The following is a 24,074-nucleotide window of genomic DNA, read 5'->3' as shown; positions in this document are numbered from 1 at the left end:
TGCAGCGTAATTAAGTTATACATTTATAGCACACTTGGAAAGATGAGGGTGTACAAGTACTGAAGATGTGGTATGGCCACAGTGCTGGAATGACACAGGACTCTTCAGCCCATCAAGAATAAAATTCTTTAGTCATAAAGAATATCTCTACCGTGGGTGGTTGCATGAGGATGCTCTGTGTAGAAATGCTTGTTTCAGCTTGCACTCAGAACCCCTCGCCAAAGAAGTCACTCCAGCACCCTCCAGTTCTTGGTACTCATGGATGAGCTTGCTCCAAGACTACAAGTGGAGCAGTGCCTCTCTCTCATCAGCTTGTGGCATGACAGATGCTCCAGCCCCTAAACATCTTTGTACGGCCACGGTCCTCTACAAAGCAGGTGTGTCTGCCTGTGAGAGAGAAGCGGGAGCCAGGCAGAAGGTGGATAAGCAGCCCCTGCCAGTTGAATAGGCCTAAACTCAGGAACCCAAGGAATGAGCCATGGGGCTGATGTGTCAATAGGAGCAGCCTAATCACCAAACCTGAGATAAAACCCTGCTGCAAGGCAACACGCCACTTCAAGGCTCCACTGCTTCTGTCCAGGTGCTACCAGGGCTCTTTGAACGTTGCACAGTGCTAAGACCACAGAAGCCATGAGCTGCATGGGCATTAAGTCCCTGCTGAAAATCGAGGTAACCGCTCCGAAGAAAGGTCAGCTCTCAGCAAGCCCTTCCTTTCCCAACACAGGGAAGTGGCTGTTGGGGAATGTCATTTTCCACTCATTCAGCTGGTGTTTTCTGTGCTACCAGTTACGTGGTGGAATGAGTCCTATTGCAGTTACTTTGCCTTGCAAACACAAGCCTTGCCAAGTTTTCTTCTTCTTGCAGGAAGTCTTGCTTGGTCATGGTATGGTTTGGACCTGTTCTGCTGATAGATGGAACCGAATTAACTTTCATTTTCCATGCAGACTCACTGACCGTAAAGAGGTCATGACTAATAGGAAGGCTTACAGAGGAACAAAGGAATTTAAAGTTACAGGTCAAGGAGGAAAAAGTTATGTTTCACAAGCAAGGGGGACCAGTGTGACATAATGTGAAAAGGGTATGAGTCAGAGCACTGGAAACACCGCCCTGGGGAAGCCCTGGGCAGGAGTGTACATATGGTTCAGCACCTCTAATGCAGGCTCAGAGAGGAGCCCCAGCACACAGACAATGGCAGCACCTCTCTGAAGGCAGCTGCACCAAGTGCTGTAGATGTAGCATTGCTTTCCTGCTTGTTCAGATGCCTTTTCACTCAGAGGGTGGTGAGGCACTGGAACAGGCTGCCCAAGGAGGTTGTGGGCCTTTGCAACCCAGGCCATTCTGTGATCCTATGATTATTTCTGCAAAAGTTCATGATATTAGTCAAGCTCACTTGATTGCTAAACAAGCTGATGTTACCACTCACGTGCTGTTGAGTCTTCAGAGACTTTCTGCAGTGCTTTCCTTTCTTAAAGTGGTTCCTGCAGTCTGCTTGGATTCTGCCTCTCTCCATTGCATTAACAGCCATTGCTGGCTGTTAATCTGGAATTGAGAGAAACGCTTTGTCAGCAAAACTCAAAAAGTGCATATTTATACCAAGCCACAATTCTAAACATACCCTCCAGCTCCCTTTCTGTGCTCACATCACTCAGAGTGTGTCAGCACCTGCTAGAAAGGTCTGCATCACCTGTGACGCTTAGCTTAGATAGTAGTGATCTGGAAAGCGTTGTTTTCCTGGGTTGTAATTTCAGGCACCATGCAATATTCTGACGTGTCAGCACTCTTACGTTCCGTGTTATTCACTTGTTAGCATCACTGCCATCACTGGAGCTGCATATTAAAACTCCAATTACATGTACTTTTGTTCCAGGAGAGATCATTTTCATTGTTTCCCTCATTAACGAGGGGCAATAAACAGGTGGAAATCTCTAGCTAAACCTATGATGTAACCATGCTGTCTCCAGAAGGTCCCTTCTCTCTCCATTTTGAGTAGGTGTAGGTGACATGAAAAAAAAAAGGAAAAATAAAGAAGAAATGGAATAAATATTCTGGTGACAGTAAATAGGTATTATTGCAGACTTTGTTTTGTGCTCCATCTGGGATGGAGTGAGCAGCGTGCTGTAGCAGCCTCAACGCCGTGCTTTTGTAGGGTGTGTGAGCACTTCCCTCTGTGAGAGCCAGCTGAAAATCTGATCCTTCTCCACTTTCCTCCTAGGCTGTACAGCAAAGCTGACAACAACATGCCATCCCCAGTTACTGCAGCCCTCCACCTCCTGTCTCTACTGGCCACAACACGCTTCCAGACGTCTCAGGCCTCAGGCTTTGACCCGCTCACCCAATCTGCTGTGAGTATCCTAACCCAGAGCCACGGGTTGTAATTTGGTCTCTGTTCATAGAGCCCAGCTCTACAGCCAGAAAGCCTTCAAGAAGGGCAGTACAAGATAAAGTGGGGAAACTGAAACCAGAGAATCTCTGCAGTGTGGAAAATGGATAGAAATTCCAAGAACTGGGCTCTTTTTCTTCCCAGACTTAAAGCCTCACCAGAAGGAATTGAGCAAAACTTGTGTTAGGCTACAAGGGATTTAGTTTGCTGTCCCCTGTGCTCAGCCTAGAGCTGCTTGGGCACTGCTCCTGGGCAGACTGCCCGCAGTGTCCCTCACTGACATCTGCCTCATCTGCAGATGCTACAGGAGTCTGCTCTGTGCTTCATTCTGTGTGTGCGTGCAGAACAATTTCTGCACAAATGTCCCTAGGCACAGAGGCCAAAAGAGGCACAGAAAACAAAGGGACCAAATGACTGAATAGGTGTTAATAGTGTCTGTAAAGAAAAACAGCCTACAGATCATAGAATCATAGAATCATAGAATCACCAAGGTTGGAAAAGACCTAAGAGATCATCCAGTCCAACCGTTCACCTATTCCCAATAGCTCCCACTAAACCATGTCCCTCAGCACAACATCCAGCCTTTCCTTGAACACCCCCAGGCTCGGTGACTCCACCACCTCCCTGGGCATCCATTGCAGTGCATCGAAGAACCCTTGGTCAATCACAGTTACTGCAGAATGTAAAACACTTCTTTACATATTATAAACCCACTCAAGCCCAAACAGACTCAGCCTGTAATGTGCCAGGGTCCTGAGCTCTGACAGGGTGACTGGAATCCAAGCTCTTCTGGGCAAGTTGGAAGAAGACCAGAAGAGAATCATCGTAGAATGGTTGCAAAGGCCCACAGCGCTCCTCCAGTTCCAACCCCTGCTGTGTGCAGGTCGCCAACCAGCAGCCCAGGCTGCCCAGAGCCACATCCAGCCTGGCCTTGAATGCCTGCAGGGATGGGGCATCCACAGCCTCCTTGGGCAACCTGTGCCAGTGCCTCACCACCCTCGGGGGGAAAAACTTCCTCCTCAGATCCAACCCAAACCTCCCCTGTCTCACTTTAAAACCATTCCCCTTGTCCCATCACCATCCACCCTCACACACAGCCGTTCCCCTCCTGTTTATCCGCTCCCTTCAAGCACTGCAAGGACACCATGAGGTCACCCCACAGCCTTCTTTTCTCCAAGCCAAACAAGCCCAGTTCCCTCAGCCTTTCCTCATGGCAGAGCCGAGCAGAGGAGGACGATCACCTCCCTCTCCCTGCTCTGCTTTTCTCAACCATCTGCAGCCCAGAGCACTTTGGCATTTTTCATGAAAAGAGCAGTCACTGATCTCTGGTGCACCTTGCAAATGAGTCATTATTCTGGTGTGAATTATGTGAGGTACATGGGGCAGCACTTAGCACCGCCGCAGTCACTGGGGAGAGTAATTGCAAAGGAAAGCACTGGGTGCAAAGATGGGGGATGGAGGGGATGACAGAAGGCCATGCATGGCAGCTGACCTCAGGAGAAGCACTGCACACCTTGCCAGCCTCACTGCCGCTGCACCGTGACACAGAGCCCAGCCCAAATCAGGTGCCAGATGTTCCTCGGTGCCCAGAGATGGCTGAAGGGCTGCCAGCCTATTCACCCCTTCTGTAAACAATGATTACAGCAGGGCTCAAGAAACTGGCCCAGCCACAGACTTCCTGCTTACATCTCTGCTTGTTCTCTGGCTTTCCTTGCTAATGTCAGCGTCACTGTAGTTCAAGGCATGACTGAAAAAGCAAAGTGATCTGCAAGGCACTCAGCTGCACCCTGGGTGAACCCAGCCTGGCGAACCCCATGCCACCGCTCCCTGTTCAACCACAGTGGGGTTTAGCATTTCCCTGCATAGAAGACACAGACATTCTGCTTGCAGAGGAGGAGTTTGTTAACGGGAAGGTTTTCTTTACTTATTTTCTCATGCCAACCACAATAGTTAAAGCTTCACTTTGTGTTTTTTTTCACAGAACTTCTCTCTGTTTCTCCCACAGATTGGCAGGGAGGTAGGAGAGGAAAGCTTCCAACCAGAGCTGCAGAGGCAGGAGCGAAATGGTACGTGCATGTATGTATGGCAGCAGAGTGGGTTTCCAGCAAGCCGTGGGTGAGGTCAGTGCTGGGGCAGTGCTTGGAGACAGGCAGTCAGAAAAAAGAGGCAGTAAAAACACAAAAAATAAGAGAGGTGCAAAGTTCTGCCCAGTCATAGATGGATACGTATGAGCAAAGCTCCTATGCAAGATGAAACTTATTTTAGAGGAAGAAAACCAAAGCACAAGCTGCTGAGCAGTGTGGGGTCACAGGATAACCCAGCATGGCTTCAGTTCTTGTTGGGCACTTACTGACTCAAGGGAGAGGGTGGATGAGACGGCTTTTCTCTGTATATCTTATGCCATCTATATTTGCTTCCTATTGGTCTGAGACCACAGATATCTGGCTATGGCAGGACAGGCAGCTGGTAGAAGTAGTGCAGAATATCTGCACAGCAGGAAGTTGGAAGTGTTCCTAAACAGAATGCCAAACTCTGCTGCTGTGAAATTGCAACAAAAGGCCAAATGCCATCTGGGAAGCCCCCAGTTTAGGATTTGCCCTTACACAGCTTTGCAGTCTCATGCCATTTCTCTTCCAGTGCTCATTTTCGACCCCCCACCCCTGGAGTATGCCATTGACATTGAAGTAAGCCTTACGAATTCATCCTTCGTGGAACCAATCAAAGAGTATTTCAGAAACCTCCCTCTTCCATTTTCAACCAATATTTCAGATGTAGAAATGACAGTTTCAAGTGTCAACGTTACAACAGGTGGGTTGGATGTTTATTTTTGTATTCTGGCTGACATTCTTGCTTGCCAGTACCCTGTATCTCCCATGGTCTCTGCTGCCCAGTGAGAGACCCAGCAAAGCCCTGTCACACAGCGTGGTTTGTTACCTCCACCCCACTGCTTTTCTTTCCATAATGTTAGCATTAGTAGACCCAAATGCTTTTCTTTTCCTAAGGAAGGGACAGAGCCAGAGGAAGCTTGAGTCAAAGAATTTCACTCCAGTTTAAATAACAAGCAGTTTGAGTCACTTTCAAGTTTCAGGAAGCTGCGACAACAGCCATCAGACTGTTTCCTTCCCTCCCACTTGTGTTTGGAGTGTAAATCACTGCAAGGGGCTCTGCTTGACCTGGCAGGCTGTGTGAGATGCAGTCAGCACCAGGCTTACTCTTATGGGTACAGGGCAGGTTTTGTTACCTAACTGGTTGTGAAACATCACATCCAAGCAATTAATGCAATTAATGCACCAGGCCTTTACAGGGACAGGGAGGAATCTCCGACCATTCCCGATGGCCCAAGAAGCAGTAAAAGGAGGCATTCTCAAAACAACACACAAACGCATCTTTTAAAGGCCTCGAGGGCCACGTGCAGAGTGTGAAAATCAGTTTGTTAACAGCGTGTTCTGCTGCGGCAGGGGAGGGCCGGGGCTGAGGGCGAGGGCGGCCAGACGGCGGTGGGCACGGCCACGAGCGGCCAGAGGAGCGCTGGGACGCCGCTGGACCGGGGCTGGGGGTGCCGTGTGGGGCCGGGGCTGGGCACAGGGATCCTCTGGAGTGCCTCCACACTTGGGATGTTGTGTGATTCTGTCATTCTTACAGTGTTTCTCTGTCTGTCCAACACCAGTCTGTGTGACCACTGAGAACCAGAGCTGCTGTTCTTGTGAAAGCAGATATGCCTGGCCGAGCACGGGGTGCAGTGACCTGATCAGCTGCCCTTCCATCAGCCTAGCTCCCAGCCAGCCGTGTAGCTACACCAGAGAAAAGCCTTTCCTTGGGCCCTACTGTGAGCTTCAGAATAAAGGTAAGGAGAAACTACGCTGCGCCTGAGCGTTGCACAGCCCTGTGCTGCTTTGAAGATCAGAGCTGAGCAGAGCGCTGGGCTGCCTCCTTGCCATGAATGTGGAAGGTGTGCAGAAATGCCCTGGATTTTCTTTCAGAGGCTGTTTGTGAGGGTGGGTGGTGATGGGACAAAGGGAATGGCTTTAAAGTGAGACAGGGGAGGTTTGGGTTGGATCTGAGGAGGAAGTTTTTCCCCCCGAGGGTGGTGAGGCAGTGGCACAGGTTGCCCAAGGAGGCTGTGGATGCCCCATCCCTGCAGGCATTCAAGGCCAGGCTGGATGTGGCTCTGGGCAGCCTGGGCTGCTGGTTGGCGACCTGCACACAGCAGGGGTTGGGACTGGAGGAGCGCTGTGGGCCTTTGCAACCCAGGCCGTGCTGTGGTTCTGTGACTGTGTGGGGCGCTCCCAACACAGTTATGTGGAGACACGTAGTGCCATGCAAGAGCCCCAGCTCCTGCAGTCCCTCATGTCCCTCAGTGGGAATTTCTGCTAAGCAAAGACAGCTGCTTCTTCTCAGATTTTCATTAACAGATCTTACAAATGTGACTAAATTGTATCAAAATACTCCAGAGGAGAGAAGGAATTAAAAGAAATGAAACAAAACCCCAGCACATATTTTTTGTTAGTTTTCATTCTGTGGCTCTCATGATGACTCATTTAGGAGCCCATGACTTCTTAGGAGCCTGGCTGTTGGCTGGACCTTCAGGCTAACAGGAGTGGGATGCAGCTCTACCTGTTGCTTCTGCAACCCAAGACAGAGCCCATGAAGGCTTTGAGGAAGCCACTACTGCTTGTGCTGGAGCAAAGGAACACAGAGGCAGCTCCAGAGCTAAGCTGGGCAGCCCAGCGCTGTCAGCTCACCATGCTGCTGCACTCAGAGGCAATTGTTCTGAAACAGGGCAACACCGTGCTCTTACTGCATGGATTAGACCTGGTAGCTCTACAAGGCACCGAATCCTGTGGAAATTCAGATCCTTTGGAAGTCCAGGACCCTGGGCACCACATTCCTCCTCTGCGTGGAATGGACTTGTCCTAAAGTGGGCTCTGATGTCCAAGTATTTTGTACTCTCTTCTTCCTGTGGATGAATCTTCACCCAGAATATCACCCTCCTGAAGCCATCAAGGATTTTTTACATTCATTTCAGTGAAACACGGGGTGATTCATCCCATGCAATTTTTGCTATGTATAAGTTAAGTACCTGGTCAAAATTATTCATCTAAATTCCCTCTTTAACGGAAGTAGTGTAGCAATTCAATCACTGCAAGAAAGCTGCATATCACCTTCTGAATACATCACTTTCTGGTGGTGGTCTAAACACTACAGCTAGTCTACAGCTTACTGTTAGCTGGAGAGGAGGTCTGGCTATTCAGTAGATGGCACACATCTAAAGTAGGTGTGGCTTTTCTATCATACAGATGAACCTTGTGAAGTTGTAAGAGTTAGGTTTAAGTTAGTAGAGAAAGCTAATTTTAATTGCAATTGTTGCTTTTGATTTATTTTTACGCCTTTCCTTACAGACTCATGTGGTATGGGAGAGCCCACTGTAACGAATATGTCAGTAAGACTTGGCACAGCCTTCCATGATGATCTCAGGAATCATTCTTCACAGCTATACAAAAAATACAAAGCTGACCTCGATAAAGCGGTAATGATTTTGTTTTCCATCCTTAAAGCCACAAAGCCCTCTTAAAAAGCAGCATTTATCCTGTGTCTCAGCACCTGATTTGTCACTGTCACGGCCCCACTTTGCAGGGGGAAGCTGCAGAGACTGCAGCACTTGTAGCTATGAAGTGGGCCACAGCTTAGGACAAAATTCCCCTTTGTTTTAACACATAGGAAGACAAAGAAGTATTCAGAAATCTTTTGCATCAAAAATATGAAAAAAATCACATTATTGGTTCCAGCTTACATTCCCATGAGCGTGTAGAGAATGAAACCGTCCATATAAATGTATTCTGGTGGCAGTGGCAAGGCCCACTCTGTCAGATACACTGCACGCTCTCGCTCACAGTGATGTTGGATAGAAAGCTCCCTATTTTAGTTACACTAGAGTGATAATGCAGAGGATTCAAGTCTTGTCATGTGTGTTTGTTTACAGTTTAATGCTGGCTATGGGTGCTTACCGGGCTTTGTGTCAGCAACAACAACTGGTTTCAGGTAAGTAAACAATTTCATGTTTTCCTAGGGGGCACAAATCTCTCCTCAAGGCAACACAGCTCAGCAAAGCTTGCACTCACTCTGCTTAGAACTTATGCACAGTATGTATGTATGAAATAAGAGTATCATAGCTGCAGAGGAAATCCCAACCATTAGCATGAAAGTAGGACTATGGATAACATAGCTCTGGGCAGCCTGGTCTGCTGGTTGGTGACCCTGCACATAGACAGGGCTGAAACTAGATGGTCACTGTGGTCCTTCTCAACCCAGTCCAGTCTATGATTCTTATATACCAGAGCAAGCTGTGAGTCCTACGGGAGCCTTTGGCTCTCATGCCTTCCTAGGCACACAAGATGGTCCCACAACATAGAAATACTCTGGTATGCAAGGCTGCCAGGTCACGGCACTTCTTTCATTCTGTCTGCTCAGGCCTGGAAGTGTTGATGTGAACTACAGAGTGGAGGCAGGATCAGCGAGCTTCCATCAGCTGGAGCATGCCAGCAGACTTGTAGTACAGTACCTGGATGAATCGTACAACTTAGAGCCCACCTCCTTCACTGCAGAAATAATGAGTAAGTGCAAAACTCTCCCAGTCTTTCCCTTCAGCATTCACCTTATGTTGCTGATTATCTAATTCTGGACCTACAAAAACTGTTTATTTCTCATCTGTTTCATTTCACCTTGTGCTTCATTTCACCAAAGCTTAGAATTTGAATGAGATGGCCATGCATGCAGCATTTCTGACAGAAAACCAAACCCTTCCAGCTACTCCGTTAAACCTTGATGCAGTATCTCCGTGGGAGAGAGACTGAATCCCTTGAGCTCAGCTCCAGAACTGAGCTCTTTGCATGTCAGGCTGCCCATACGCTCCACGCCATCACGCCAGAACAAGCAGCTGCCTTAAAGAACGTGTTCCCTCTGATTTCCTTGGCACTTTGTCCAAGCTGCTGCAGCACAGTGCCCAGCAAAGTGCCACCATCTCTCCTGGTCTGAGCACTGACCAGCTCTCTCTGTGGGCCCTCTCCTTGAGTTGCTTCTCTCCCAGATTTCCTCCTTGGAAAGCAGAGCTGGTACAAGTCCACCTTCGTAAAGCTGCCTGGGACCTTTGGCTGACAGAGATGGTAGAAGATCCTGTGGATAATGTAGTATCTGCTATCAGAGGCAGTGCCCTGCAGCCAAAACTGCGTGCAGCTGCAGAACAGCTGAGATTTCTACAATGAAAGGCACCGTGCAATAATGCAGAATGCTGCACTTTGTCTTCCCAGATCGCACGAACTTCACTGTGAGCCCTGCCCACATTTTTGAAGGAGATGCCATCCAACTGATGTGCGAGGTTGACGCCACGGCTGAGAACACGACCTGGAATCATGGCAGTCAGATCATCCTGAACAGCTCACGGCACTCCATGAAGACAGACAGTAGCACTGCGATGTCACGGGCAGTTCTTACAATTATCAACGTTACGCAGGAGGATTCTGGTACGATTTCCTATCATTAAAAGAGCAGATGCAAATCTCTAGTGTAACTGATTCTATGGGAAGCAGAGGCATGCAGTGACTGCGACTCCCTGGAGCGAGACAGAAAAATAGAGCATCCCTCATCGTTTCCCTGTCAGCTTTTGGTCGTTTGTTGGTCTGATTGTTTTCTGTAATGAACCACCTGCTGACCTGCAGTGGCAGTAGGATGTGGAAGACTGACATGGGTGTTTTTGGTGCCAGTGTCCCCTGTCACATCACAGGAGTGGCTGCTCAGCAGTGAGGCCGCCTCGTCCTCTGTGTGAGGTAACTGAGGCTGTGACTGCATTTTGCCCCAAAGGCTCTCAACCCCTTTGCAAACATAACCCAAGAAGTAAGAGCCCACAGAGTTTGGTTTTTCACGTGCTCTTGTTTAGAGCTTTTTGAAAATCAGAGTAAGGGAAATGGGCGACATTGTGCCAGGACATGTATGCAAACATGCATGCAAACATGTATGCAAACTTGATGCAAAGTAGCTCCCAGTTCACAACTCCAAATGTAGGGGAACCAGCAGCAAAATGTGCTGTGTGTAAAGATGTTGTCTTTGTCTTACAGGTACCTACACATGCACTTTTACAAGCAGATACCTGTCTATAAATCTGATATACAGAGGCACAGAAGAAATACGAGTCTCTCCACTACGTATCATCTCATACTCAAACAATGATAAAGTTAGCTGCAACAGCCCTGAGATACAGGCAAACAGCCCTGTGCTGTTCTGTTGCATTGATGGACAATTACCACTGCTTACTGGCAACTGGAAGGTGAATGGAGCAATCAATATTACAGGTGAGATTTACAAAAGGTTGCCTTTCACTGCTTGGTTTGCATGTCTGTCAGAGACCTCCTGAAGCTCAGCAGCAGCTAGCCCAGAGGTCTGAGCCTTAGGTGTGCATGGGGTATGCCCAGAGTGGGGCCAAGTGTGTAAAGACTCCATAGGCACTGCCCAAGTGTAGATGGGATTCTGGGCATCTGAGCATCTCCGTGCACTGTGCAGATACTCACATCTGTGCCATCCTGACTGGAAACAGCCGTGTGGACCATCATCACACTGACTGTCCAAGAAGCTTATTTTTACATCCACTGGTTTTGAGAGAAACAATGAATTGTAAGGGTGTCTATGATTATCTGCAGCGTCATCCCTGGGGGCAGAAAGTCTCTGTGTACCACATAACAAGATGGGGAAACCAAGAGGGATTAGTAGTACCCCTCAAAACAGCTCCATCTTACCTAAAAACTGACTCCACATGGGGCTGTGATCCATCTCATACCAATTGAGTCAGACTTCCTGTTAGGCTTTACTAATAGCATGAACGTGAGAGTTAATGTATCTCCAAGCACAGTGTGTTGCAGGGAGTTACGAAATGACATCAATAGAGAATCTCACAAAAGTCCATTATAACCAGCTTAATGCCCTCTTTAGTATTTATTGGGTATGGATTCCTTAAATGTTTTATGGGTATGGATTTTCTGTCCATGCTAAACATTTGTTGTAAAAGGACTTTATCAGGAAGTGGGACATACAGATAAACCTTCAAAGTTCATGCACAGTCCTTGCCACAGAGCACAGCCATTGCTGTGCAGCAGTGCTTGCAGAAAGAGGTGAAAGCTGGGCTGCAACAGCCCTTATTTGCCCTTTATTGCCAAGCTTCCTCAGTGGCTTTCCTTCTTTACTTCCTACCTTGTTTCCTACATACAGCAATGAGGTCAGGCTGATCCAGAACACCCTTAATTCATAGAATCATAGAATGGCCTGGGTTGCAAAGGCCCACAGCACTCATCCAGTTCCAACCCCTGCTGTGTGCAGGTCACCAACCAGCAGCCCAGGCTGCCCAGAGCCACATCCAGCCTGGCCTTGAATGCCTGCAGGGATGGGGCATCCACAGCCTCCTTGGGCAACCTGTTGCCCATCCTGACACATCCAAGCACTGCTGTGGCTCTAAGTTACATTAATTTTGGCCGCAGAGCAGTGCTGAAAGCAGGGGCATTGGGCCTTTGAGACTTCTGTGAGCACTTCTAGAGTGAAGGATTAGAAAGGACTTCAGCAGTGATGTGTTCAAGTGGCATTCTATCAGAGGGTGCTGACAAAACCACCGGTCTTCCTCAGCCAGTGTGACTGCTTGGGATTTCAAGAACCCAACTGCTGTTAGAAGCCCCCTGACCTTCAGTTAGTTCTTTTTCTCTCTAGGAGTCCCCAGTTTCAGCAGTAACTGCACTGAATACAAGCTCAACGTGATGGACTCGCTGTGCTTGGCCGAGCAGTCGGGTACGGTGACGACATACACGTGTGAGCTGCAGACAGGGCACGGCGCCCGGAGCAGCTGGGACATCCGAATTACGTACTTCCGAGAAGGTAAGAGGGAACAGCAAGAGACCACCCGCTGTCCGAGGCTCTTCAGTGCACACCATTGGCAAAGCAATCATTCTGACAAGTGGCCCTCAATATAGTGACACTTATCTTGTGTTGTCCCAGCCCAGGTAAGAATATCTTCCAGCGTAAACACATCAGTTTCCGTGGGATATGGCTTCAGTCTAAAGTGTGAAAGTGATGTGAGCAATTATGACAGCATCAGATGGGAAATCCATTCTGGAGATAGAATACAAGCAGTAGAATGCGCTGCGTGCATTACTACCAACAAATCCACAGCCACATCAGTGCTCGAGGTGAACACTGCCACTCAAGACTGGAATGGTAAGTGAACGTGGCTGACACCAGCTACAAAGGCAATGAAATCATAGACTGACAGAATGGCCTGGGTTGCAAAGGCCCACAGCGCTCCTCCAGTCCCAACCCCTGCTGTGTGCAGGTCGCCAACCAGCAGCCCAGGCTGCCCAGAGCCACATCCAGCCTGGCCTTGAATGCCTGCAGGGATGGGGCATCCACAGCCTCCTTGGGCAACCTGTGCCACTGCCTCACCACCCTCGGGGGGAAAAACTTCCTCCTCAGATCCAACCCAAACCTCCCCTGTCTCACTTTAAAACCATTCCCCTTGTCCCATCACCACCCACCCTCACACACAGCCGTTCCCCTCCTGTTTATCCGCTCCCTTCAAGCACTGAAGGCCACCATGAGGTCACCCCACAGCCTTCTCTTCTCCAGGCTAAACAAGCCCAGTTCCCTCAACCTTTCCTCATAGCAGAGCTGCTCCAGCCCTCTGACATCTCAGTGCCCTCCTCTGGACCTGCTCCAAGAGCTCAACATCCCCAGCCCAGCAAATAGCTGAGGTACTTCATCATGGGAGACACAGAGAACGAGAATTAAAATTAAAATTGCTCGAGAACAGAAAATCCCAATACTGCCAGGACTGTATTTGTGATGAACTGATGGGCTGATGAGCATGCAGGAGCTGAGGAGCCCTTCCACTGACTAAGATCTGGCTTTTGTGTCAATGCTCTCAGGCACCTACGTCTGCACATTCTCCCAGGACTCCCTCAACAATTCTGCTAGCATGACAATCAATGTGATTCCCTTGCCCCTGAAGCAGCACATCCGGATTGACCCCGTTGAAGCACCTATCATGTGCAGGACGCCCCAAGCCATCAACTGCTGCATAAGTGATGACACCGTGGAAGATTATGATGTTAGATTTGTGGTGCAAGAAAAAGAATTTCCAGCTGGTAAGAAAGAGTAAAGTTGTGGAACCATCAGTTACAGTACGTACTACAACCCAGACCCTGTAGTTTTTTGTTGTTTTCAGTTATGTTCATGTAACCAGTATTACGACTACCTGTGAGTACCACTAAGGGTATGAAAAGATACAGAAATGGGCTTTTTAGGATGGTTGCCAGGCCTAGGGAGTGTGACTCAGAAGAGTAATCGGTGTGCTGCCAGGGCAATGAGGCACACCATGCAGGGCAGGGGGACGGAAGCATCATCAGCACCGTTCTGGTTGGGGAATGCTGAACTACATTTATTTTCTTTTATATTCCTCTCTGCCACCTGTTTGAAATGAGTATCAAGGAAGTGTTGCTCATGACTTTCCACTAATTTCTGAAAAATGTAGAATAACAACACATCTTTGAATACAGTTCAAAGATCTGTCTTCTACGTGGTTGTAGATACCACCTGCAGCAGCTGAGGCTTCCATGTCTTTAATCTTACTGTGGGTGTTTGGCTTCCCTGGGACACCTCTATAGACTGGAAATTTTCAGGCAGGTGACAAAATAGCTAGATTAGAAGTGAGCACAGAACAGCTGAACTATTTCAGAAAGCAGGCAGGAGCAAAAAGACACAAAAAAGGCTGACGTGTGAGCAGGGGGAGATGGAGGGATGGTCGGGTTGCTGAGATGTGTTGGGTCCTCTCTGGAGGAGACTGCAGTTGGGGCATACTGCAAAGCAATGGGAGATTGGGACAGATCTGGAGTTGAAAAGATCCATAGACAGACATGGCTGTGGCCCAGACAGAAATGTCAGCTTTCTGCTGCCAGCTGGTTGGCCTAGAACCAGCACTAACCCACCTCAAACTTTCCATGCAGAAAAAAAGAAGCGAGGAAATTTCTTGTGCTACTCGTACAATTACACAGAAACGGAATGCAGGGGAAAGGAGCTCGAGGCACACTGCAAGTTTGTGAACAGCATTGGGCAGGAGGTCAGCAGCGAGAGGATACAGCTGAACCTGATAGCTGGTAAGTGTCACAAGCACAGAGCTCCTCCTGGCTGCTACATAGGAAATCCCAGTATCTCTGGTAAAGCAGATGTCACTAGTTTAATCAGAGGTGACAACACGAACAGGTCTTGTTTGCCAAGAACTTTTTTCTCCTTTCTGGCTGGAAATTTTGGAATGCAGAGGAAAACACACATTTTGCTGACGTTGAAAAAAAATAATAATAATTCAACAAGATGTTTTGTCTTCACACCCTGTGCTGGAGCAGGCAGTTATGTGACAGTGCCACATATATATGCAGACACTTGATTTTAAGTGGTGGCTACTGTGAATGACCCAATCAAAGCCAATTAGCAGACACACTGTTCATCAAAAAGGTGTTAAGGCATCACTATCAAGACCTTCATACAACCTTCCTATGTGGGCTACAGCAGAACTGAGTCTCTCAGCATAATAAACTCACTTTAGGTTAAGAATGATCACAGATACAAAGAGACTTACAGTTCATAAGCAGTCAGTGTAGTCACAACCCCACCCCTATGGTGCATGTAATCCAATGGACAAAGCCTAAAACACTGGGTGTTCATTTGGCAGTTCAGTCAAGTACCCCAAAACAAGGGGCTCTCTTCAGTTTTCTTTCTCATTTCATGATTGAAAAAAAAAAACCTGACATGAGAATTTAGAAGCCAACGTTCTTTTCACCAGGTTTTGATTGCAGCTTCTCCTTGAGAGCAAAACACCACAAGCCTATAGTAGAGGAACCAGCATACAGGGACCCAGAATATTTCCCTGCTCTCAAAAAAGATCCTCTTAGGCCTTGGAAGAATGTTTGAAGATATAAATTAATCTCTCTGTATATACTTACTGTGGAGAGCAGTGAAAGCCTGGTAGTTATTGGGAAAAAAAAAACCACTTCTGAGACATATACCCACTGAAAGGTCATAATTAACGAAAAGAAAAAACTGAAATCCTAATCCAAAGAACTCAGAATGCTGTGTGGACACTTATCTGATGGGAGGTAAATTATTCATCTCCATGCTTCTCAGCTTTCCGTCTTGATGTCTTTTTCTCAATACAGATGAGGACATCATTTCCTGCTCAGAAGACAATACCTTTGGAAGGGAAGGAGACGTGTTAATAAAGTCGTGCTCTGTTTTAAACACTACTTTTCTCCGAGGCAGCAAAATTTACAAGTGCTGCAGCAAGTCGTGGAAGATGGAAAAGAATGACTGCGTGTCCGAACAGATCAACAGCCTGCTGCTCACGGCAGAGGTAACGTGTCTGGAGGGGCAAACTTTACCTCTTGGCAGTACGGTGCTCTCTGTGTTATTCGTATTGCTGTAGCCATTATGAAGGAGGATCAAGCTCCAGGCAAACTGCATACATGTGATACACTGCTATCTTCTGTTCCAGTCCTTGGTCAACAGTCCCAGTGCAAAAACCGGCCTACCTGACTTCCTTCAGAACCTGAAGAATCAGGTAGTACTGCTGCAAGATGACAATTCTTCTGCAAACCTTGCTGCAATTGTTACCATCCTCTACAGCATCTCTTCTATTCCAATAGAAGCAAAGAAGTCCACCATCATCGTAAGGTTTTATTTAACACTTGTTAATACTCATCAGCGCCTTTGGCCTCTTTTGTCATAAAGAATGACATTCCTCCTGATGGACTGCTGTGGTTAGTTAGAGTCAGGAACAGGAGGGAATTAAAGGAATGAGACAGAGTGACCACAAAGATTAAATGATGGCAAAGAAACAAGTATTTATGGAAGATGATGAAGACTAGGAGCTTAAGCACGAAAGAGAGGTTGCTGTATTCTAGCTTAGCAGCTAGAAATGTTCTAGGGGCCCATAAATGCCCCTGGGATTCAAGATTAGAGCAAAGGCCAAGGAATGGGCTGCCCAGGGAGGTGGTGGGGTCACCAACCTTGGAGGTGTTTAAGGAATGGTTAGACGTTGTGTTGAGGGACATGGATTAGTGAGAAATATTGCTCATAGGTGGACGGTTGGACTGGATGACCTTGTGGGTCTTAGCCAACTTTGCTGATTCTATGATTCTATGAACGATGGAATAGGAGAGAGAATAGAAAATGGACTTTAAATAAGGATAGGGATAGTAAATTCCAGCGTCCACAATGATGCAAGGAAAATCAACTGATGTTACAACAACTGAATTGCAAAACATATCATAGAAATACTTGTAAGCCTTGATTGTCAGGTGTGCAGGAATAGCACTGCTCTTCTGAGCAGAAATGGGCAAGAAGACTTGTTTTCTAGTTGGAGAATGAGATAGAAAAAAATCAAAGATAGCATAAAGGTTGAGGCCTGGGAAAGAAGGCTGGAGAAAATATTAACATATAAAGACAAGCTAAGCAAATTACTTTGGAAGCCTTGACTTGAAAATAGGGTGTGGAAAGGATTAATAATTGAATATTTCATGTGGACTGAACAAAAGAAGAACACGTAGGGCTTTTTCAACAGGCAATTCTCGGTCAGTCCAGAAATTATCATCATAAACAAGTATTCATACAAGATTTCAGTTGCAGCATTGTTGTTCTGTTGTTACAGGATTACTTCACTACAGTGGATGTTATTGTTGCTGATTCCAAGAAGGAGCTTTGGGCTGACCTGAATCAAGGGCCGATATCCATCAGTTCTTTGTTACTGAACGCAGTGGAAAGATTTTCTGAGAACCTCCTACCGGTTAATAACAGCATTCCACATGTGTCCACTGAAACCCTTGAGCTGCAAGGTATGGTTGTCACAGGACATAGCCACGCGGACTACAATAAGGACTTCAGCCGCCTGGGAAACCTCACAGCTCGTGTGCTGATTGATAAAATCGAGACTCTGCCTCCAAATTCAATCATTGTCAGTGTGGCCTACTCAGCTCTTGGTCGTATTTTGCCTGTGAATGTGGACATGTATGTGAACAGCTTGGTGATATCAACAGTTCTGAGCTCTGAGAGAAGCCAGAACTTCCATATTAATATGACCTTTCAGAAAGAAGACCTGTCTTTGAAGGCGCCCCAATGTGTCTTTTGGGACTTCAACCTCAACAACAGTAGGGGAAGCTGGGATAATCAAAGTTGCACACTAACAGAGGAAAAAGACAATGTCCTTTGTTCCTGCAATCACTTGACGCCATTCTCCATTCTGATGTCACCAGATAAACCTGCTCCAAATTCTGTTGAAGATTACATTACCCACATTGGCCTGGCCATTTCGATCTTGAGTTTAGTGGTCTGTATTGTAATTGAATCCTTAGTTTGGAAAACCGTGACAAACAACACAACCTCCTACGTCCGTCACGTCTGTATTCTCAACACAGCGGCGTCTCTCCTAATTGCTGACGTTTGGTTCATTGTCACTGCCTCCATCAGCGAACGCAGCATGCAGAGAAGAAGAGAGATCTGTGTTGCAGCCACATTCTTCATCCATTTATTCTACCTGTGTGGCTTTTTCTGGATGCTCAGCCTTGGCCTTATCCTTTTTTACAGACTCGTCTTCATCTTACATAACACAAGCAAGACGTGTCAGAAGGCAGTGGTATTCTGCCTGGGTTATGGGTGCCCCTTTGTCTTCGCAGTCACCACCATTGCTGTCACGCTGCCATGGGACACTTACACCAGAAAGGATGCCTGCTGGCTCAACTGGGAGGACAGTAAAGCTATCTTGGCCTTTGTCATACCTGCCCTGGCCATCGTGGCCATGAATTTGTTCATCACTGCAGTTGTGATAATAAAAATACTAAGGCCAAACATTGGGGACAGGACAAACAAGCAAGAGAGGAAGACCTTGTTTCAAATTTGCAAAAGTCTCATCATCTTGACACCACTGTTAGGCCTCACCTGGGGATTTGGTCTTACCGTCATCATCAAACATAGCCACCAAGCCTTCCACATCCTCTTCGCTCTGCTCAACGCTTTGCAGGTGAGTCACACATAGGCATGGTTTTGTTTCGTCTTATGCCAGTTTAACAAGTAGTGACATTCCTGCAGTGCTGTGCTTGAGGGGAATTAAAACAGCACAGGAAAGCTCAGAGTTGTCTTACACATCTTCACTCCCAAAGGGCTCTTTGGGAAACCCATTCGAGGCATTCAGAAACACCTTGTATGATCAGCTTCATTAACAGATGTGCCTCGTAGATCGATCTGGCACAGACACAACTTCTAATTTTGCCAATGCTTTTGGCAAGAACTCCTATCCTGAAGATGAGGAAAATAGCCCCATTATTTTCAGTTGGGCAAGCTACAGCTCATCAAGTTCTGCTCTTATTACAGTGCATCTGGAGGCATCACATGATCCTCTTGTGGGTTCAAGTAATGAGGAACTATAAACTACATGAAAATCCCCCCAGACAGCTGAGTAGTGCTACTGAGAGAGGAACTGACCAAACCCATGGATGAATTTTCAGTCAGCAGTTTTTACAACCAGGCCAGCAGGATCTAGATACAACAGGATTTCTTAAAGACAACAATAGTTATGTCTGCTTTGTCTCTTAAGGATGTCCTCAAACCTGCACACTCCAGACCAATCTCTCTTGCCTTTCCTATTGTGCACCTTCCAGCTTGTAAAAATAGGAAGGCATGCCTCCCATATACAAATACCCGTTCTTCCAAATGTACTTAATGCTAGAAACTACCCGGGTCATCTTCTAAACCAGATATTCAGTCCGTCCTGGAGAACTCCACCCACATCAACAGTCCATCATCATGTGAAATGCACTTCAAAAACGCCTTCTATCAGAGAGTTTGGAGTTCTAATAGTGAGCACGGACAATGATTGTGATAATTGTGAGGTACTGCGATTAAAAGTTGATGTTGTCAAATATGTCATTTTCTGTTTCCTAGGGATTGTTCATTTTGGTATTTGGGACTCTGTGGGACAACAAGGTAAGAAGTCAAACTATTTCCTGTATTATGTGACAGATTGTTGGAATTTGTACACAGTCACTGCATTTTTCTTTCTTGAACAAATAGATAAAAGAAGCCCTGCTGAAGAGGAATTCGCTATCCAGATGGAGTTCACAACAAACAAAGGTGAAATGCTTGATTTAAGAACATATTTCTAAGCTACTGTTGAATAACCCAACATTCTCCATGTGTCTCCTAAGTCCATTGCACTGCGTATGCTGAATTATATTTTAGAACTGACCAGAGAAAGAAATTAACAACACAAATATGAATACTCTTCCCTTTTCAAAGTTCATTATTTCACTTATAATAATTGGTCAAAAATAAGAAGGAGCTTAGCGGACATTTGATCTCGAGCAGTATATGAAAACATACTGAATTTCCTAAGAAATAAAGTACCAAATGTAACTGGAACTCTAAGTTTGAAAAAAGACAATTCCAGGAGCACCATTAATTATTCACAATGTAAGAAAAATTCAGAAGGAATTTCTTGGGGCAGGGAAGGATGGCCGTGCTGCTGCTGGGACTTGTAAGGCAGCTGATAGCTTAGCCAGCTTGATTCTTAGAATACAAAATGAGAGGAGGAAACAGCATTTTGTCCAAGTTGTGTCCATTTGCAATCACAGAACAGCTGAGGTTGGGAAGAGCCTCTGGATGTCATCTCATTCAGATTGCAGAAGTGTCTGGGTCACTCCTGTAGTGTCTGAATCACTCTCATGGTGCTGAGTTTTCACTTTGTATAGGAACAGAATTTTTTCAGAAGAATCTGCTGAAGTATTGCTTAAGAAAACTCAGAATAGCTCAAAGGATGGAGGCTCCCCAACCTCTCTGCCCCATCTACTCCTTTGTTTGCTCACAGCGGAACCATTTTTCAGTGGGATTTTTTGTATTTTGCCTTTGTGCCCACCACCTTTTGCCCTCCCATTGGGACCAATCAGAAAACTCTGGCTATCTTCTGCTGAATCTTTCTTCATTTTGGGTCCTGAGAATAATTTATCTGACTTTTTTAAACTGGTACTCTGAGTATTTCCAGTGTTTTCTGCAGGAGGAATTCCACTGGGAATTCATAGCTAGGAATATTTCCTAATGCATTTTTAAAGTGCCATTCCTTGTCTCTGTCCTGAAAATGATGTCTGCTGGACGTGGTGCTATTTGAACTTCTGGAAAACCTCATTTTTCCCAGGACGGGAGGAATAACTTACACAACTATCATTAAGCATGGTAGCTTCTCATTACCTCCTGTACTGGCACATCCAGCAGAATAAAGGAGAAGGAGCAAGTCGTTAAGCCTTCAACCCCAGTTCTGAATTCCTCTCTAACAAAATCTTCCAGACCAAACACTTTCAGCTGAAGTTGACACTGTTGAAGCTGCCCCAGACTGTTGGGGTTGTCCCGTTTCCATGGCAGTTCTACTGAAAAGAACAAATAAAGCAAGATCCAAGTCCTTGATCAAAATTTTTAGATGTTATTCATCTACCTTCTTCCTCTCTCCCTTTATGATATAGGCCTTATTTCCCCCACCATGGCACAACCTAGTGAGCAGAGGCTGTCTGAACAGAGAAAGACATTTAATTCTGTATTTTTTTAAATATACTTCTTGAAGGAATCCCATTGATTTGTCAAACTATACCAGCTCTGAAAATGAAGCATTTTAGCAGCAAAAGCTCTCTGGAATGAACACAGTTGTATTCCGCCGCCCTCTAGTGCGTAGAGTTCAATGTGCCTTTGGTTATCCCAGCAGCCCTCATGGCCGATCCCAAGTGCACAGCTCAGCCTTCCTGCCACCCTTAATGGATAAAGGGCCAGAACGTTCTGCTGTCTGACACTGATAGAGGGCTGTGCGATCAGGGGCACGGTCTGGTTGGAGCCTGTAACTAGTGATGCTTGCGAGGAGCCAGTGCTGCATCCAGTCTTGTTCCGTGCCTTTATCAATGACCTGGGTGAAGGAATAGAGTCCATCCTCCACAAGTTTGCTGATGATTTGGAGCTGGGAAGAGTGGCTGACACACCAGAAGGCCGTGCTGCCAGTCTGCGAGAGCTGGACAGGGTGAGAGTTGGACAGAGAGGAACCTGGTGAGGTTCAACAAGAGCGAGCGTAGAGTCCTGTCCTGCACCTGGAGAGGAATAACTGCATGCACCAGCACAGCCTGGGGGCTGACCTGCTGGAGAGGAGCTCTGCAGAAAAGGACATGAGGGTCCTGGTGGCCAACAGGTTGTCCATGAGCAGGGTGCTCTGTGTCCATGAAGGCCAACGGTGTCCTGCCAGCTCAGGCCACAGTGGAAGACCACAAAGATGATGAGGGGCCCAGAGCATCTCCTGTACAAAGAAAGGGTGAGAGAGCTGGGGCTGTTTAGCCTGGAGAAGAGAAGGCTGAGAGGGGATCTGATTAATGTTTATAAATATGTAAAGGGCAAGTGTCAAGAAGAAAGGGCCAGGCTCTTTTCAGTGGTGCCCAGTGTCTGGACAAGGGGCAACAGGCACAAACTGGAACATAGGAATTTCCACAAAAAACGAGAAAGAAATTCCTTACTTTGGAACTTACTTACAGTGACAGAGCCCCGGCACAGGCTGCCAGGGAGGTGGTGGACTCTCCTCCTCTGCAGATATTCAAGATCCATCTGAACACCCCTGTGCAACCTGCTGTGGGGAACTGCTATAGCAGACACATTGGACTCAGTGATCTCCAGAGGTCCCTTCCAACCCCTGTGATTCTGTGACTGACCCTGAAGCTTACACCGTGTTCCCAACTGAGCAATGGTTAGAGATAGGCTGTCACCTTTTGTGCTAGGTAGTTTTGTTTAAAGTTTGTCTATCTCCTCCACTGCCATCATAAAAATGCAAATGAATGAACTGATGCCATACAGACATCTAACCTGTCCCATCTGTGCTGCAGAACAGCTTTTTATTTTAACCTTTTACTTCTCTCCATGTGACTGCAAAGAAAGTTCTAAGCATTTGACAAAAAGCCATTTCTCTCTTTCAGTCGACATCCCTGATCCTGGTGGCACCGATGTTTTCCATGAGCTATCCATTTTCAAGAACATTCAACAACTTATTTGGCAAAACAGGTACGTGACAGTAGATTTCTTCTGTTAAAGCACTGACAAGGTTTGGCCCGACTTCCCACTCCTAAGGTTTGTTTATCCCTATCCATCAATCTGCCTATCCGTTCGTGCAGGGGTAGCACTCCATCTTCTACTGAGAAGGAACTGCAATAACACAAGTCAGTGGAATCACTGGTATAGTAGCTTGTAATTGTAGCAGTGCTAGCAGTGCAACTGTCTAACACTAAAGCAGCTATCAGATTGTGGCATATTTCACCAGTTCTAAAGGCCACCAATTGAGCTTTGTTTTGAGCTTCTTGTTACCATGATCAGTGCTCCTCAGATAAGTGTTTTGGTGTTCCCCCCCCACCTTGGAACTTGGAATTGTCAAAGGTTAGCTGGCAGCCATTTCATGAATGCCACCACTTCAGATACGATTTTATTTTCACAGAACCATCGAACCACAGCACGGCCTGGGTTGCAAAGGCCCACAGCGCTCCTCCAGTCCCAACCCCTGCTGTGTGCAGGTCGCCAACCAGCAGCCCAGGCTGCCCAGAGCCACATCCAGCCTGGCCTTGAATGCCTGCAGGGATGGGGCATCCACAGCCTCCTTGGGCATCCTTTCCAACGCGCCAATCCCAGCATATCTCACTCTGTCTGTCCTTCAATCTGATCGCTTTCTTGTTTTGCAGGAAAATACACAGTATCTTCTTCAGAGCCATCCAGTGCTTCCACAGAGAACATCTCCAAGTCAGATTCTTTGCTCAACTGAAGCACAAGCAAATGATAAACCATTTAACTATGAAAGGATCTCTGCCCTTTCCGTGATACACACAAAAAGCGTCTGTGAGTCAAGCAGTGGGCTGCTTCCCATTGACCAAACTGTGCTTGGGTGCATTCTTCTGGACCAACCTCTGGTTCCCATGTAAGGCAGGGAAGCTTTGTGAGGTGGAATTTTACAGGAGCTGTCAATAGCAGAAGAGATAACGAGAGGTTTTGGAGTTGGAAGGATCTGAAGACCTTCAAGTGCTGGTGAAGCCATTGAAGAATTCTCAGCCTTTAAGAGGGTGCTTCGCTCTATGCAGTACTGAGCCACGAATCACAGTGCTATCCACAGCTGTTGTCCAGTACTTGTAGTATTTCCCCCATCAGATCTCCAGATGATTCCAGAGGGCTGTGCAGATAAACAAGTACCTCATTGCTTCCCACCTGCCCTCCTCTTAGAGCCTGGGAAGGCTGTGTCAGAGACTTCCTGGAACCAAAGGTTCACAACCAAGACAGTCCATTTCAAATCACCCCTTTTGACCCAGAAAAAAAAAAAAAAAAAGAAGACCATAAAGATTCCCGTGGGGTTTCTTTCAGATGGAATGTACTGGAAGCTCCATGTAGCACTTTCTGAAGAAAAGGAAGCTTTATATCTTTAATTGTTTCTCCTTGATATGTAATATAGTAAGAAAAAGAGGGTTGCTGCTCTCTACTACAGAAGAAGCTGTAATTATTTATTGTTACGTATGCAGGGAGTCTCTTGTATAGCCTGTACATTTAGATCTCCTCGCAGAGAAGAATCACACTGGGA

The 24,074-nt window shown here is 46.7% G+C and overlaps 1 protein-coding gene across 1 annotated transcript; it reads left to right on the top strand.

The window, feature by feature from the left end:
- Positions 1-2,237: 2,237 nt before the first annotated feature.
- On the top strand, positions 2,238-23,270 carry ADGRF5 (adhesion G protein-coupled receptor F5; the record flags this gene model as incomplete). The annotated part of the gene is made up of 20 exons (XM_079550278.1): positions 2,238-2,342; positions 4,386-4,446; positions 5,018-5,188; positions 6,048-6,224; positions 7,780-7,907; positions 8,361-8,419; positions 8,849-8,991; positions 9,685-9,897; positions 10,489-10,722; positions 12,122-12,286; positions 12,407-12,625; positions 13,333-13,551; positions 14,410-14,559; positions 15,616-15,809; positions 15,951-16,124; positions 17,106-18,470; positions 19,391-19,432; positions 19,520-19,579; positions 22,438-22,522; positions 23,191-23,270. The coding sequence occupies 20 exons, from the start codon at positions 2,238-2,240 to the stop codon at positions 23,268-23,270; spliced, it is 4,044 nt and encodes a 1,347-aa protein (XP_079406404.1).
- Positions 23,271-24,074: the final 804 nt, after the last annotated feature.

This window comes from Tetrao urogallus, assembly GCF_951394365.1.
Source record: "Tetrao urogallus genome assembly, chromosome: 2".
NCBI classification, from domain to species: domain Eukaryota; kingdom Metazoa; phylum Chordata; class Aves; order Galliformes; family Phasianidae; genus Tetrao; species Tetrao urogallus.
Note: the sequence above shows the minus strand (reverse complement) of the source record. Positions and strands in the feature narration are given on the sequence as shown.